The sequence below is a fragment of the Artemia sp. Qi Xiang Cuo genome, chromosome 4 (genome assembly GCF_049724085.1).
Source record: "Artemia sp. Qi Xiang Cuo chromosome 4, ASM4972408v1, whole genome shotgun sequence".
Lineage (NCBI taxonomy): Eukaryota > Metazoa > Arthropoda > Branchiopoda > Anostraca > Artemiidae > Artemia > Artemia sp. Qi Xiang Cuo.
In genome coordinates this window covers 88164948-88182198 of record NC_142797.1, presented here as the reverse complement: position 1 = coordinate 88182198, position 17251 = coordinate 88164948, and the positions used below count along the sequence as shown (strand labels likewise).

General features: G+C 32.2%; 1 protein-coding gene across 1 annotated transcript in view; it reads right to left on the bottom strand.

The window, feature by feature from the left end:
• Positions 1 to 12024: 12024 nt before the first annotated feature.
• LOC148953595 (uncharacterized) overlaps positions 12025 to 17251 on the bottom strand; it is a 212447-nt gene continuing 207220 nt past the window's right edge. The window contains exon 7 of the mRNA XM_089088021.1: positions 12025 to 12174. Within this exon, the coding sequence (XP_088944147.1) occupies positions 12155 to 12174 (20 nt within the window). The 3' untranslated portion in view covers positions 12025 to 12154. The remainder of the gene's footprint in view (positions 12175 to 17251) is intronic.

Here is a 17251-nt window from a genome sequence, read left to right as displayed (position 1 = left end):
GGTAGGGGGGGAGGGTTTTGGGTTATGTGGGTGGATCTTTCCATGGAAGAAGTTTTCATGGGGGAAGGGACATTGCTATAAAGGGGGCGCCGGATTTCCCAGCATTATTTAAAAAAAAAAAACGATCAGAAACTAAATAAAAAAAACAATTTTTTAAACTGAAAGTAAGGAGCAACATCAAAACTTAAACGAACAGAAACTATTACGTATATGACTGGGTTCGCCCCCTAGTCAATGCCCTGCTCTTTATGCCAAAGATTTTTTTAGTAGTTTCATATGAGCTATTTATTCTAATTAACGGCTTTCGTGTTAAAGAATTGGAACAAAATTCGAACTTTAGCGCAAACAGCAAGTTATGGACTAGGGAACGAACCCCCTAATATACATATTAAAAAATAAATAAATAAAGAAGCTCGTTACGTAAGTTAATTCGCAAGTTACGTATATTTATTACTAATAAAAACGATCCTAAATAAAATTAAACAACTTTCGAGAAAGCCATTTAACCAAATAAAAGTAAAATTAATATGCATATTTTGTTTTAATTATTCATGTACGGTGAGCTAAAATCAAAACCTGCATTAATTCAAAAACGTTCAAAAATTAAAAAAATACACTTTTTTTTAACTGAAAGTAAGGAGCGACATTAAAACTTAAAACGAACAGAAATAATTCCGTATATGAAAGGGGCTGTCCCCTTTGCAACGCCTCACTCTTCACGCTAAAGTTAGACTCTTTATCACAACTCTATTTTTTAAAACAATAAAAAACTTTAGCGTAAAGAGCGAGGCATTGAGAAGGGGACAGCCCTTTTCATATACAGAATAATTTCTGTTTGTTTTAAGTTTTAATCTCCCTAATAGTTTTGTGTTAATACCCTTATCTGTTTCTAAAAAATTGCAGATACGCATTTTTGTTGACGTGGATACATATAGTGTCTTTTGATTTAGCTCAACGTACACCTCACAATTCCCCTAAATTTTAATTTAATACCCTTAAATTTTCAGACACACCCAGGCTCAAACCTTCGCCATTTCCCATTGAATAAATAAAAACTATTTTTTTTTCAACTGAATGTAAGGAACAGCATTACAACTTAAAACGATCAGAAATTGTTAAGTATATGAGGAGGGTTGCCCCTCCTAAACACCTGACTTTTCAAGCTAAAGTTTTTCGACACTTCAAAATCAAGCAGTTCGTGGTAACGAACTGTAAGTAAGGAGTGAGCCGGCTCATTAGTAGCCGAAACTCTAAAATATGAAATATCAGACGTTAATGCTGATTTCAAATATATATGGTTCATCAAGTTTTGTCCTACCAATCAAAAGTTACGTGCCTGAGAAAATTTGCTTGATTTCTGAAAAAAGGTGGAAACACCCCTAAAAGATTTGTAACCTTAATGAAAATCATACCATCAGATTCGGCGTATCAGAGAACCCTACTGTAGAAGTTTCAAGCTCCTATCTGCAAAAATGTGGAATTTTGTATTTTTTGCGAGAAGAAACATCACGGATGCGTGTTTATTTGTTTTTAATATTTTTTTCCCCAGGGGTGATCGTATCGACCCAGTGGTCCTAAATGTAGTGGTAGTGCTCATTTAAACTGATATTATAAGTTTCAAGTGCCTTTTTTTGGTCCCTTTTTAAGGGACCAAAAAAAATGGAGGGCAGCTGGGCCCCCTCCCACGCTCATTTTTTTCCCCAAAGTTATCATCAAAATTTTGAGATAGCCATTTTATTCAGCATAGTCAAAAATATAATAACTATGTCTTTTAGGATGACTTAATACCCCAAAGTCCCCGGGGGGAGGGCTGAAAGTTATGAACTTTACCCCATATTTACATATAATGTTGGTTATTGGGAAGGATACAGATGTTTTCAGGAGTGACTTTTCTGGTGGTGGGGGGGGGTCGTGGATTATTTGGGAGGATCTTTCCATGGAGAAAGTTTTCATGTTGGAAGGGACATTGCTATAAAGGGGGCGCTGGATTTCCCAACATTATTTAAAAAAACAACCAGAAAAAAAAAAAAAAAAATGCTTTTCAACTGAAAGTGAGGAGCAACATCAAAACTTAAAACAAACAGAAACTATTACGTATATGACTGGTTTCGCTCCCTAATCAATACCTCGCTCTTTAAGCCAAAGATTTTTTAGTGCTTTCATAAGAGCTATTTATTCTAATTAACGGCCTTAGTGATTGAGGGGTCGTTTTTAAAGAATTGGAACAAAATTCGAACTTTAGCGTAAAAAGTGAGGTATTGACTAGAAGACGAACCCCCTAATATACATATTAAAAATATATGAATAAAGAAGTTCGTTACGTAAGTTAATTCATAAGTTACGTATATTTATTACTAAAAAAAACGATCGTAAGTAAAATTAAACAACTTTCGAGAAAGACATTTAACCAAATAAAAGTAAAACTAATATGCATATTTTGTTTTAATTATTCATGTACAGTGAGCTAAAATCAAAACCTGCATTAGTTCAAAAACGTTCAAAAATTAAAAACAATACACTTTTTTTTTAACTGAAAGTAAGGAGCGACATTAAAAGTTAAAACGAACAGAAATTATTCCGTATATGAAAGGGGCTGTCCCCTTCGCAACGCCTCACTCTTCATGCTAAAGTTAGACTCTTTCTTACAACTCTATTTTTTAAAACAATAAAAAACTTTAGCGTAAAGAGCGAGGCATTGAGAAGGTGACAGCCCCGTTCATATACAGAATAATTTCTGTTCGTTTTAAGTTTTAATGTCGCTCCTTACTTTCAGTCTAACAAAAACTTTTTTTTATTTAATTGTTCTAATTAAATGACCCTGGTGCTTCAGGAGTCTTTTTTAAAGAATTGGGACAGAATTTAAACTTTATCATCAAGAGCGAGGTATTGGGGAGGGGGCAACCCCCTCATATAGGTAACAATTTTTGTTCATTTAAGTTTTAATGCTGCTCCTTACTTACAATTGAAAAAAATTGTCTTTTATATTTAATTTTTGATCGTTTTTTCAAAAGTGCCAGTGTATCTGGCTCCACCTCAACGGAAAAATCCTCCCTCCTACGGAAAAATCCTCTGGACAATTCAATCTTGGTGAAAATTTACCCCGGGCAATTAGCCTCAACGTCTCCACGCGTAAAATAGTGTTGGTAAAGAGAAAGCAGGAAATATAAAGAAATATCATATAGGAACTTTGGCGAATTCCCCCAATATAAAATTTCCCTTGAAAACTCACCCCCTGGAAACTTCCCTCTCCCTGAAAAACTCTCCTCGTGCAAAATCTCCCCAGCAGAAAATTTGTCCTCCCCTCCTGACATGACAACTGTATGCATAACCAACAACAAATAATACACGTAAACATTAAACAAATTTTATAACTTAAAGACCTTTCCCCAGAGGCTGTAGGGGTCAAGTTATCTCCAAAGAAATAGTTATTGCACCTTTCAACTATGCTGAACAAAATATCTATCTCAAAATTTTAATCGGACGATTGTGGGAAAAAGTTATGTGGGAGGGGGCCTAATCGCCCTCCAGTTTTGGTCCCTTAAAAAGGGCACTAGAACTTTTAATTTTTGTTAGAATGAGCCCCATCCCAAAGTTTTAGGCCCACTGGATAGTTGCGATAACCCCTGGGGGAAAAAACACAAATAAACACGCATCTGCGATCTTTCTTCTGGCATAAAATACAAAATTCCAAATTTTTGCAGATAAGAGTTTAAAACCTCTGCAGTAAGGTTTTCCGGTACCCTGAATCTGATGGTGAAATTTTCATTCAGATTCTAAGAATTTTACGGGGTGTTTCCCGCTTTTTTTTGAAAATCAAACAAATTTCCTCAGACTCGTAACCTTTGATTGGTAGCATTAAACTTAATGAAGCTTATATATTTGTAATCATCATAAATATGATTCTTTTGATATATATATATATATATATATATATATATATATATATATATATATAATATATATATATATATATATATATATATATATATATATATATATATATATATATATATATATATATATATATATATATATATATATATATATATATATATATATATATATATATATATATATATATATATATATATATATATATATATATATATATATATATATATATATATATATATATATATATATATATATATATATATATATATATATATATATATATATATATATATATATATATATATATATATATATATATATATATTGGTATCAATATTCCGTTTTCTGGAGTTTTGATTACTATTGAGTCGGGTCACTACTTACTTACAGTTTGTTACCACAGACTGTTTGATAAATCCTGCATGTAAAAATGGAAAAATTATAAAATTTATATTCATTGTCCTTGGGGCGGTGGGGAGCATAACATCTCTTATGGTATAATTTTATTCCTTTTTGTTATTTTGAACAAAACAACTATTCAAAATTTTATCAGCATTGGGGAGGGGATTATTAAGGGCACCAGAGGAATGGTAGTCCACCGAAGACTCTTCCATTTCCCCTCAACATGCCGTGAAAATTTTAACTAAATTAAGTTTTCCATTCCTTAGATAGTGCTGATAAGTCCTTTTGACAATCATCTTGCATATAGTGTTTTTAATTTTGTTCAATAACCCCCTCAACAGTTTCTGTAAGTTTCATCTTAATACCCTCAGCCATTTCGAGGACTGGGAATAAACATGGTCCCTTTTCTCAAAAACCAACGTTATTTATAAAGAATGGGTAACTTGCATAAATTACAACTCTTACCCCAGGGGCTTTGAGGCCTTATGTTATCCCCTTATGCACAATTATTTACTTTTGAGGCAATTTTGAACAAGATACATTAAATATCTTTCGATAGAGGGCAGCTAAAAAGGGTTTAGAATGGGTCTAGTAGCCCTCCAACTATTTTCCAATATCCTAATCAACATGTCCTGAAAGTTTCAACTTAATACCCTTTGCGGCTCTTGAGATATTGCAGATCAATCTTTTAATCAATTAGATGCAAATAGTACCTTCTGATTTAGTAAAACATATCCTTCAACAGTCTCTGAAATTTCTGTTTTCAACGGATTAATTTAAAAGCAAAAGAAATATTTTTGAGAAGGAAGTTGTTGAATGGAAAATGAAGAGCCTAATTAAAACCCAAGACGAGCGGAAATAAATACATGTAATAGTTCAAGCCTAAAAGAGAAACTCAAGCTTGAAGTTTTCAAGAGATTAATTTTAAAGATTCAACACATTTCTCAAGATATTAAGTTGTTCAATGAAAAGTGACGAACCATGTCAAACCCAAGACGATCAGAAATAAATACATGCAATAATTCAAGCTTAAAATAAAAATTTAAGTCTGAGATTTTCAAGGGATCAATTCGAAAAGAAAACCAAAGTTTCAAGAAACTGAGTTTTTCAATGAAAAATGAAACGCCATATTAAAACCCAAGACGAGCAAAGACAAACGCATAAAAATGCTATCTTCAAATGAAAAGAAAAAAAAATCAATTCAAACTTGAAACTAAAAAAAATTGCCCAAATTACAATAAATAATCAAGTTAAACTCAAAACAAATAGAAACTAGTACAAACACAAGTCGAACTATCGCACCCCAAGCCCTTCAAAGACCAAACAGTCATTTACATCGAATTGATGACTGTCATCGAGTCATTTATTTCGAGTAGTTTTTTTTAATAATTTATCATAATATTAACAATATCACAGCAAAAGAAGATTACCTCCAAACTAATCAAGTCTCACAAATAGGAGTAATTTCTTCTCCCGTCAATCTTTATGATGGTCTCTAAACTGTTTGAGAGTCATTTGCATTTGATTGAAAAAGATCTGTATTTGATCTGTAGTGGAAAGATTCAGTATTTCACTAGCATTCATTCAGTGAAAACCTAGCTTGAAAACGGATATTTTATAGTCTCTGAACAATAAAGAACTGGTTTCTTCAGCTAAACGGATTAAGACACAGGTGCAATTTGTTGCGCCATTGACTTTTCTTGAGTAAACGTACTGTGAGCGAATTGACCTGTGTTCACCTTTGGTGCCAAACTAATTGGTATTGAAATAGACTGATATTAGTGGATTTTATAGAATATTTGGGATATATATTATGGAATCTTTGGAACATTATTTCAACTAAATTTTTCATTATGGTTCTTACCTTACATGAAGATGAGTTGCTTTTACTTTTGTCCTCTCCTTAATAGGAAATGCCTGCATTTAAAGAGTTTGATATCGCGTTAGCTAACTTCAAAAATTATCCTCATTGGCCAGTAAAGATACTAAAAGTGTCCAAGGGTAGCAAAGGAAAGCCTTCATATTTGGTATTTTGCTATGGGACACATGATGAATACAGACTTGTTGAAGCCAACTTGGCAGAATATAATCCAAGCGTTAGCCGAACTTCAACAAAACAGACTGCAGGTGTAAAGGCTGCATTCGAGGAATTGAAAAATTCGCCCGATATTTATAAATCCCTTTCCAAGATATATAATTCATTAACAATTAAGGTATCTAATACAGGTCAAGGAGAATGTGCTTCGTTGATGGATAAAGTCACTTCTACGGAACTTGATCTGGAAAAAACTAAGCGAGAGTTAATGCAAAATATAACTAAGAAGGTTAATGAAAGGTTTTCGGATGCTGATTCTTTCCGCCAGTCATCCCACGACATTATTTGTCAAATATATGACGCGATTACTCTTGATTATCAACCAAAATTTGAAAAAATTGAACAATCGCTGAAAACTCTTCGCAACCAAATTATAGATCAAGAAGAGAAAATCATGAAAATTGAGATGAAACTAGATTCATTTGAACAAGAAGTGCTGCTTGATTCGCTAATTTTGCATGGTGTTAAGCAGCAGTCCAGATCTGACCTCCAATCAACAATCCTGCAAGTTTTCGTAACCAAAATGAATCTGATTAAAATTAATGTTGCCCAAATTAGGAATATCTACAGATTCAAAATATCTCCTCCTTTAACCGATGCCTCCTTAAACAACAAAGTCCCTCCTGTTTTAGTTAAATTTGTGAATAGTTATATAGCGAAGAAAGTCTTCAAAGCAAAAGCCAGGTTAGCTTTAAGTGGAATTTTCCTATCGGAAGCATGGACAAAGAGGCGACGTGAGATCCTATATGCCGCAAAGGACAAATTTGGACATAGAAATGTCTGAACTGATCGTGAGCAAATTTTGGCAAGGCCTAACGGTAAAAGTTTCACTAGAAAAATTCATTCTCTAGCTGAATGTGTGGAAAAATAAGTTGTTTTGTGTGTGTGTGTTTTTTTTTTAGATATGTTTAGTATCTTGCAGTATTGCAGAATTGGTATGATTGTTGTGATTTTATTTATTGATTTATTTTTATTTTTTGTTTTTATTTATAGCCTCTTAGTTATTTTTTTATTTATTTTATTTTGTGTGTGTTGCGGTGCAGGTTTGATAAATAGTCTCCTATAAATTATATGAATTTTTCTAAATCAGGCTCTGGGGATTTTTACTCCCTTGATGGGCGTTTACTTCAATTACAAAGAAATCCCTTAGATGTTTTGAGTATTATTAATAATTCCATTGGTCAAATTAAAAGAAATTCCCTAAATACTTCCCAATCAATTAATAGTAAGTATGTTTCTGATTTAAAGTGGGCTACTAGACGAGATGATCATTTTTCGGTTCTTCAACTTAATACTAAGAGTCTTTGCTCATCGATTGATCAGTTGAGGCAGATGGTTTTTGATGGATGATCCGACGTTGTCAAATTATGTGAGACTTGACTTAATTCTAACTATGAAATCCTTATAGATGTACATAGTTACAGAAGGGAGCGACAAAATCGCAGAGGGATGGCAAAGGTGGGACTATAAATTAAGATTTAAGATATTTTTCCCTTCATAGTTTGAAGAGATCTGTCACGGATTGACAAAGGGGTTTTTGAATCCCAGTTTATTCAAATCAAATTAAAAAATAAAGTTTTGTTAGTTGGTAATGAGTGGATCTGCCCCTTCTTTTCGTCAGGTCCTTGATGAGGTCTTAAAATTAATAGGGAGACGTTCGTGTGAACTTGTAATAATAGGAGACTTTAACTTAAATCTAATTAACATGGCTTCCTCTACTACGATGGATTTTCTCTCAAATATGCTCACTACTAGGGTTCTACCAACAACCTCTCTTCCAACACGTATAACTGATACGTCAGCGTCTTTAATTGATAACATTTTTTCGTCTCTTAATTTGGTTCGGAATTCTGTTGTAGTGAGTGATATTTTAGACCATTTTCATTTATTTTCCATTTTTATTCTTGAAAATAAATTGAATAAGGCCATACAATCATATGCTTCAGCTTATTTTAGGTTTTGTTTGAATGAATTGATCCGCCTTAAATCACATTTAGATGAGAAGACATGGAATATTTTTGGTGACGATAATGATTTTTGTTCTAAGTTTGATTCCTTTTATGAGTCAGTAAAGGAGTCTATTTTTGACGTATGTGCTCTGTCCTCCTCTACTTCAAGGTCAAAAAGATCTATTCCTCTTAACCCATGGATGACCCTTGGTCTTCTAAAGAGTTAAATAATTTCTGAGACCACACTGGCTAATCATGATAAACAAAAAATCGCGAAGAAAGGAAACGAGGACAATTAACAGCCAGTGAAAAAATTGAAAAATTATGCAAATATTTCGGTCAAGACCTCCGCTTGACCGTCCTCAGTGCAGAATAAAACTGATAAAAATATAAAACCAAACCTTAAAATAAAAACACCAAACTAAAATTGGACGACCCTTTCCTAGTAACGGTGAAAGGGTAACTCAACCTACCCTTTCTGGGTAGGTAGGTTGATTGGAACTTACCCTTTCACCGTTACTAGGAAAGGGTCGTCCAATTTTAGTTTGGTGTTTTTATTTTAAGGTTTGGTTTTATATTTTTATCAGTTTTATTCTGCACTGAGGACGGTCAAGCGGAGGTCTTGACCGAAATATTTGCATAATTTTTCAATTTTTTCACTGGCTGTTAATTGTCCTCGTTTCCTTTCTTCGCGATTTTTTGTTTATTCTAAAGAGTTGGAGAAGAAAACATAATCTCTGGAAAGCTTTTAAGTCCGCAAAGCCATCTTTGAATGCTGCACGTCTTCAGCAATTCGAACTCAACAGGAATGTTTTAAATTATTTATCCCGGAAGGCTAAATTCCTTTATTATTCCAAAAATTCTCGGATTGTGGGAAAGATATTCGAAAAACTTGGCAAGTGATCAATTCCGTCCTCAAACGTTCTTCTCTGGCTCCTTCCATCCCTCCAAGTCTTGTAGTTGGTGATGTTGTTGTTGAGGGTATTCCATCTGTTCAAGAAGCATTTACATCATATTCTGCCAAAATCAGGAAAACCACTGCTTCTTCAGTCAGGTCTTCACAGTCACAACCAGATTACAAGTCTTATCTTGGTCCGCTATGTCTCAAATCGATGGTGTTATATCCGGCTTCTGAAGTTGAAGTAGTCAGGATTGTAAATAGCTTGAAGGGTGCTTCGTCGTCTGGCCCTGACTGCATTCCAACTATGGTAGTTAAGTTCATTCTTCCTTCAATTATTTCTCCAATGACAAAGCTTATAAATCTTTCTTTTGAAAATAGGATTTTCCCCAGTTCTCTTAAGCGAGCTAGAGTACTTGTTTTATATAAAGATGGACCAAGAAGTGACGTAGCCAATTATCGTCCTATATCTTTGCTGTCTGTTCTTAGCAATATTTTTGAAAAGACCATGCTTTCCCGTCTACTTGCTTTTCTAGAGGCTAAAAGATTTTTTTATGATTTTAAGTTTGGCTTCCGAGTTAAACATTCTACGGAGCATGCGTGTGTAGCTCTTCTAAATTTTCTCCACACCGCGCTTGACTCTGGTTTGATTCCTGCAGCTATATTCCTAGATGTCCGTAAGGCTTTTGGCTCTTTAACTCATGAGATTCTGCAGTATCAGCTATCACACAATGGTGTAAGAGGACAGGCTCATACTTGGTTTGATTCCTATTTGTCAGGTAGAACTATCTCCGTAGATTCCCTTTCCCACTTTTGTCTGAAGTTGAGTTTGGTTTTCCTCAAGGCTCTGTTCTTGGACTGTTGCTGAGTTTGATTTATGTTAATGACCTTATAATTGCGGTTATGAATCAAAAACCTACAGTTTGCTGTCGCCTATGTCATCCTGAATCTTTCAATGCTAAAAAAATCTATCGTTTTCGCAGGATGTGGACACTCTCGTTGCTTTCGCTGATGACAGTACCATTGGTACTGTAGTAGGAACTGAGTCTGAGATGCTTCCCAAATTAGTTGACTTTTTTGAGAGAGTCGTTCTCTGGTTTGATGCAAATTGCCTTACTAAATGTTGCTAAGTCAAGTTTTTTAATTTTTTCCCGTATTTCTCTGACGTGCCCTGAGTTATCTAAAATCCAGCTTTCAAGGGGCTCTCTCAGTAGACCTAAGGAACAGTATGTCCTATTTCTCGGTATTCTTCTCGATGAAAACCTTTCATTCAAGCATCATATTGGAATTACTAATATGAAGATCTCAAGGAGTCTTAGAATTTTGAGGAAACTAAAACACATTTTTCCTGGATCCGTTTAAAAATTTTGTTCCATTGCTTAGTTCAATCCTACTTCTCTTATTGCCCTACAATATGGATGTCAACTTTCTCTTCTTTTTTGAAACCACTTTCTAAGTTATATGATAAGGCAAGAAGGCTTATACAGGAAAGAAATTGTTCTACAACCAACCCAACTAGCCTATTACTTGATTTGTAGTCTCTATACATTCTTTCGTGTGCGTCATTCACTTTTCATCAAATTCATGGTAATGTTCCCACAGCCCTTCAAACTACTCCTTCTTTTGTTAGTGATAGGTCTACGCATCATCTTTGCAATTGAAGGAGTATTAATATTTTATTTACTCCATCGGCCAGGTCTGACTTTAATCCATTAGCTGCTTGTCATATCGTTTGGAATAGCCTACCTGAGTCAGCTCAAGAATGTCACTCGTTTGGTACTTTCAAAAGAATCTTAAGAAATTTTTTAATGTCTTGATTTTTCATGTTTAAATATAATTTTGTTAATTTTTATTATTATTATTTGGGGGGGGGGGAGTGACACTAGTCTGGGTTGGAAACATTTGTTGTGAGGGGTATTGAGTTTGTATAATATTTTTTTTATGGTTTGGTTTCAAATATATATTTGAAATTTGGTTTATTGTATTGGATTGTCCTACATCCTTTTTTGTTTTTTTTTTGGGGGGAGGGGTCTCATAAAATCGCTTTTTGTTTGGGTCTTTTAATTATTTTTTTTTCTCTTCTTTGTTTTGTTTTGTGTGTGTGTGTATGTTGAGTCTTTGGAAGGTAGAAATGCAATGCATTATATTGAAAATACTTGTATTTGTTTCATTTTGGTTTCTCCCCTGTTTTTTTCCTGGCCATAGAGCCTTACGGGGGAGTTTATATTGAAGTGTATTTTGTTGTGTTTATTAATTGAATAAATTGATTGATTGATTGATTGATTGGCTTTTATTGAATTTTTTTCTTCTTTTAATTTTTTTGTTTTTTCATTGTTATTTTTCTGTTGTGTTCATAATGACTTTCTACGTTTGTTTAAATGGTTTTTTTTCGGAACTTTCCTTGAATATATTATTTCGTTTCGCGCTGAGGAAGAGAGGTGGTTTTCCTCTCGAAATACTCTCTTTGTTTGTTTATTCAGTACACCGTTTGGCCTTAAAACCCCATTTTGGATCGTTTTCTTTTTTTTCATATAAATGTATACGTACAACATGTATAAGAAACACTAATAATAGTATTTCAAAACGCATCTATATTGCCCCAGTTCTATATAGTCTTCTAAATTATAATCTCAGATAATAATCAAACAATTAATTTTGTAATATTAATAAAATGATGCAAAATGGTAAATTTCTCGGAAAAATCAGCTACAATACATTAACAAAGCAAATAATTCTTGCTTGCATTAAAAAAATAAAGTATGCCCAGAATAATGGCAAGGTCCGGCAGAGGTCCTGTTTTATCAAGGAAAATTTTTCCTTGGAATATAAAACTAAGAAAACCAAAGTTGAACCAAAAAAACACTATTCAAGTCCTGGCTACTAACCACAAATTGAAGGTCCAACACACTGAATAAATTAGACGTTCAAAGTCAGATCTGAAAAAAAGACTTTAATTAGCTCGATGTCGGACAGGACGAAGGTTAGACCTAGATAGGTTAATAAAGGGGCTTTATTCTCTACCCCATCCCCTTTCAAACCAAAAAAAGTTTGTTTTATATATTAGGAGGGATTTCCCCTTCTTAACCACCTGATTTTTTAACTAAAGCCTTAGCACTATGCTAGCACTATATAGCAGCATGCTAGAAACATTTACGAGTGCAATAAATGTGAGTAATCAAAAATTGTAAGTATTAATTTGCCAAACGCTTTTTAAAACATTCGAACTGAAATCTCACAAATAAAGGGAATTCATCTTTTCCAGAATTGATTCCAATTATAAAGCGCTTCTGTTCTTTAAATATTATGAAAAGAACTTTTCATTCCATTGAAATGGCCCTTTTCCTTGATCAGTTGATTTTTAGACATAAGGGAAAAACAACAAACCCTTAACCCAACAATCGAGGGGTTAAGAAAGCCTTTTTAAAATAAGAAATAGCTTCTATTCATTTTATGTTTTATTACCACTCTTTAATTTCATTTGAATAAGCTTTTTCTTTCATCTAACACCGTAATTTTTCACTAACAATTTACTTTTATATGACACTTTCTCGCCATGGAATATAATCAAATTTAATCAATATAAATTTACGGTTTACTCGTGAACAAAGGCTGAAAACATCTGAAGGGCTAAAACAACACTTCAAAATCCTCTCCAAATTTAAGCAAGGCAGAGTTCTATCCCGGTAGCCCATTGAGAGGAAATACTGGTGGCAGCAGCACACGGTGAAGATTGGAGACTCTTTTTATATTCCCCAGGAGGCACAAGAAAATCTAAGATCTAAGTTAATAAAATCAGAAGTAGCTTAAACGTGGGGGTTCTTATTTCCGAAAATTAAAATCCAAGTTTTACTAAATACTCCGATATTATTAAAAAAAATAAGATGGATTTTAAAAGTGGATGTTCATAATTCTGAAAACTAAAACCCAAGTTTATTAAATACTTAAATATTATTAATAAAATACGATGTCTTTTAAACTTGGATGTTATTATTTCTTAAAACTAAAACCCAAGTTTATTAAATACTCAAGTATTATTAATAAAATCAGATGTATTTTAAACGTGGATGTTCTTATTTCTGAAAACTAAAACCTGAGTTTATTAAATACTCACATATTATTAGTAAAATCAGCTGTAGTTTAAACGTGGATGTACTTATTTTTGAAGACCAAAACTATTAAATGCTCGAATATCATTAATAAAATAATATATATTTTAAACTTGGATATTCTTATTTCTGAAAACTAAAACCCAAGTTTATTAAATATTCAAAAATTATTAATAAAATAAGATGTGTTTTAAACATGGATGTTCTTATTTCTGAAAAACTAAAATTCAAGTTTATTAAATACTCAAATATTATTAATAAAATCAGATTTATTTTAAACGTGGATATTCTTAATTCTAAAAACTAAAATCCAAATTTATTAAATGCTCAGATATTATTAAAAGAATCAGATGTATTTTTAAAATGGATGTTAATATTTCTGAAAACTAAAACCCAGGTATATTAAATACTTAAATTTTATTGATTAAATAAGATGTCTTCTTATTTCTGAAAACTAAACAGTTTATTAAACAAGTTTATTAAATACTCAAATATCATTAATAAAATAATATTTCTTTTAAACGGGGATGTTCTTATTTCTGAAAACTAAAACCCAAGTTTATTAAATACTTAAATATTATTAATAAAATATGATGTCTTTTAAACTTGGATGCTATTATTTCTTAAAACTAAAACACAAGTTTATTAAATACTCAAGTATTATTGATAAAATCAGATGTATTTTAAACGTGGATGTTCTTATTTCTGAAAACTAAAACCTGAGTTTATTAAATACTCACATATTAATTAAATACAAGTTTATTAAATACTCAAATATTATTAATAGAATCAGACATATTTTAAGCGTGGATTTTCTTATTTTTGAATGCTAGAACCCAAGTTGATTTAATTCTCAAATATTATTAAAAAAACCAGATGTATTTTAAACGTGGATTTTATTATTTCTGAAAACTGAAACTCAAGTTTATTAAATACTCAAATATTCTTAATAAAATCGGATGTAGTTTAAACGTGGATGTTCTTATTTCCGAAAACTAAAACACCAGTTTATTAAATATTCACATGTTATTAAAAAAAAATCAGATACATTTTAAACGGGGATGTTCTTATTTCTGAACACTAAAACCCAAGTTTATTAAATGCTCAAATATTATTAAGAAAAAAACATGTTTTAAACATGCATGTTCTTATTTCTGAGAACTAAACCCCAAATTTATTAAATACTCAAATAGTATTAATAAAATCAGACTTATTTTAAACTTGGATGTTCTTATTTCTGAAAACTAAAACCTAAGTTTATTAAATATTCAAATATTATTAATAAAATCAGATGTATTTTAAACGTGGATGTTCCTATTTCAGAAAACTAAAACTCAAGTTTATTAAATACTCAAATACTATTAAAAGAATCAGATGTATTTTAAACATGGATGTTATTATTTCTGAAAACTAAAACCCAAGTTTATTAAATACTCAAATATTATTAATAAAATAAGATGTTTTAACCATGAATGTTCTTATTTCTGAAAACTAAAACCCAAATTTATTAAATAATCAAATATTATTCATAAAATCAGATTTATTTTATACGTGGATGTTCTTATTTCTCAACACTAAAACCCAAGTTTATTAAATACTCAAATATTATTAACAAAATCGAATGTAGTTTAAACGTTGATGTTCATATTTTTGAAAAAGGAAACCCAAGTCTATTGAATACTGAAATATTATTAATTAAATCAGGTGTATTTAAACGTGGATGTTCTTACTTCTGAAAAATATAATCTAAGTTTATTAAATACTCGAGTATTATTAATAGAATCAGATGTATTTTAAGCGTGGATGTTCTTATTTATAAATACTAGAACTCAAGTTTATTAAATTCTCAAATATTATTAAAAAACCAGATTTATTTTAAACGTGGATTTTGTTATTTCTGAAAACTGAAACTCAAGTTTATCAAATACTCAAATATTAGTAATAAAATCGGATGTAGGTTAAACGTGGATGTTCTTATTTCTGAATACTAAAACCGAAGTTTATTAAATACTCAAATATTATTTTAAAAAATCAGAATTTTAAACGGGGATGTTTAAACGACAAAGTTCCTCCGGTTTTAGTTAAATTTGTAAATAGTGATATAGCAAGAAAAGTCTTCAACGCGAAATCCAGTTAGCTTCAAGTGGAATTTTCCTATCGGAAGCATTGACAAAGAGGTGACGTGAGGTCTTGTGTGCTGCAAAGGACAAATTCGGCCATAGAAATGTTTGGACGGATCGTGGGCAAATTTTGGCAAGGCCTAACGGTGAAAGTGTCACTAGAAAAATTCATTCTCTAGCCGAGTGCGTGTAAAAATAAGTTTTTTTTTGTGTGTTTGTGTTTTTTTTATAGATATGTTTAGTATTTTGCAATATTGCAGCATTGGTATGATTGTTGTGATTTTATTTATTTATTTATTTTTATTTTTTGTTTTTATTTATAGCCTCTTACTTATTTTTTTATTTATTTTATTTTATGTGTGTTGCAGTGCAGGTTTGATACATAGTCTCCTTAAATTATATGATTTTTTCTAAATCAGGCTCTGGGGATTTTTACTCCCTTGATGGGCGTTTACTTCAATTAAAAACAAATCCCTAAGATGTTTTGAGTATTATTAATAATTCCATTGGTCAAATTAAAAAAAATTCCCTAAATACTTCCCAATCAATTAATAGTAAGTATGTTTCTGATTTAAAGTGGGCTACTAGACGAGATGATCCTTTTTCGGTAATTCAACTCAATACTCAGGGTCTATGCTCATCGATTGATCAGTTGAGGCAGATAGTTTCTGATGGGCGACCCGATGTTATCGGATTATGTGAGACTTTTCTTAATTCTAGCAATGAAATGCTTTTAAATATACCCGGTTACAAAATGGAGCGACTAAATCGCAGAAGGATGGGAAAGGGTGGACTAGTCATGTCTATTTCTGATATTTTTCCCTTTACTGTTCGAAGCGATCTGCCACGGAATGACAAAGGGGTTTTTGAATCCCAGTCTATTGAAATCAAATTAAAAATAAGGTTTTGATAATTGGTATTGTTTATTAATCTCCGAGTGGATTCGTCCCTTCTTTTCGTCTGGTCCTTGATGAGCTCTTGGATTTAATAGGCAGACGTCCATGTGAACTTGTAATAATGGGAGACTTTAACTTAAATCTAATTAACATGGCTTCCTCTACTACGATGGATTTTATCTCAGATATGCTCACTGCTAGGGTTCTACCAACAACCTTCATTCCAACACGTGTAACTGATACGTCAGCGTCTTTAATTGATAACATTTTTTCGTCTCTTAATTTGGTTCGGAATTCTGTTGTAGTGAGTGATATTTCAAACCATTTTCCTGTATTTTCCAGTTTTATCCTTGAAAAAACATTGAATAGGGACAATCCAGCATCTGCTTCAGCTTCTTTTAGGTTTGGTTTGAATGAATTGATCCGCCTTATATCCCATTTAGCTCAGAAGACATGGAATATTTTTGGTTACGATAATGATTTTTGTTCTAAGTTTGATTCCTTTTATGAGTCAGTAAAGGAGTCCATTTTTGACGTATGTGCTCGGTTCTCCTCCACTTCAGGGTCAAAAAGATCTATTCCTCTTAACCCATGGATGACCCCTGGTCTTCTAAAGAGTTGGAGAAGAAAAAATAATCTCTGGAAAGCTTTTAAGTTAGCAAAGCCATCTTTGAATGCTGCACGTCTTCAGCAATTCAAACTCAACAGGAATATTTTTAATTATTTATGCCGGAATGCTAAATTCCTTTATTATTCCAAAAATTCTCGGATTGTGGGAAAGATATTCGAAAAACTTGGCAAGTGATCAATTCCGTCCTCAAACGTTCTTCTCTGGCTCCTTCCATCCCTCCAAGTCTTGTAGTTGGTGATGTTGTTGTTGAGGGTATTCCA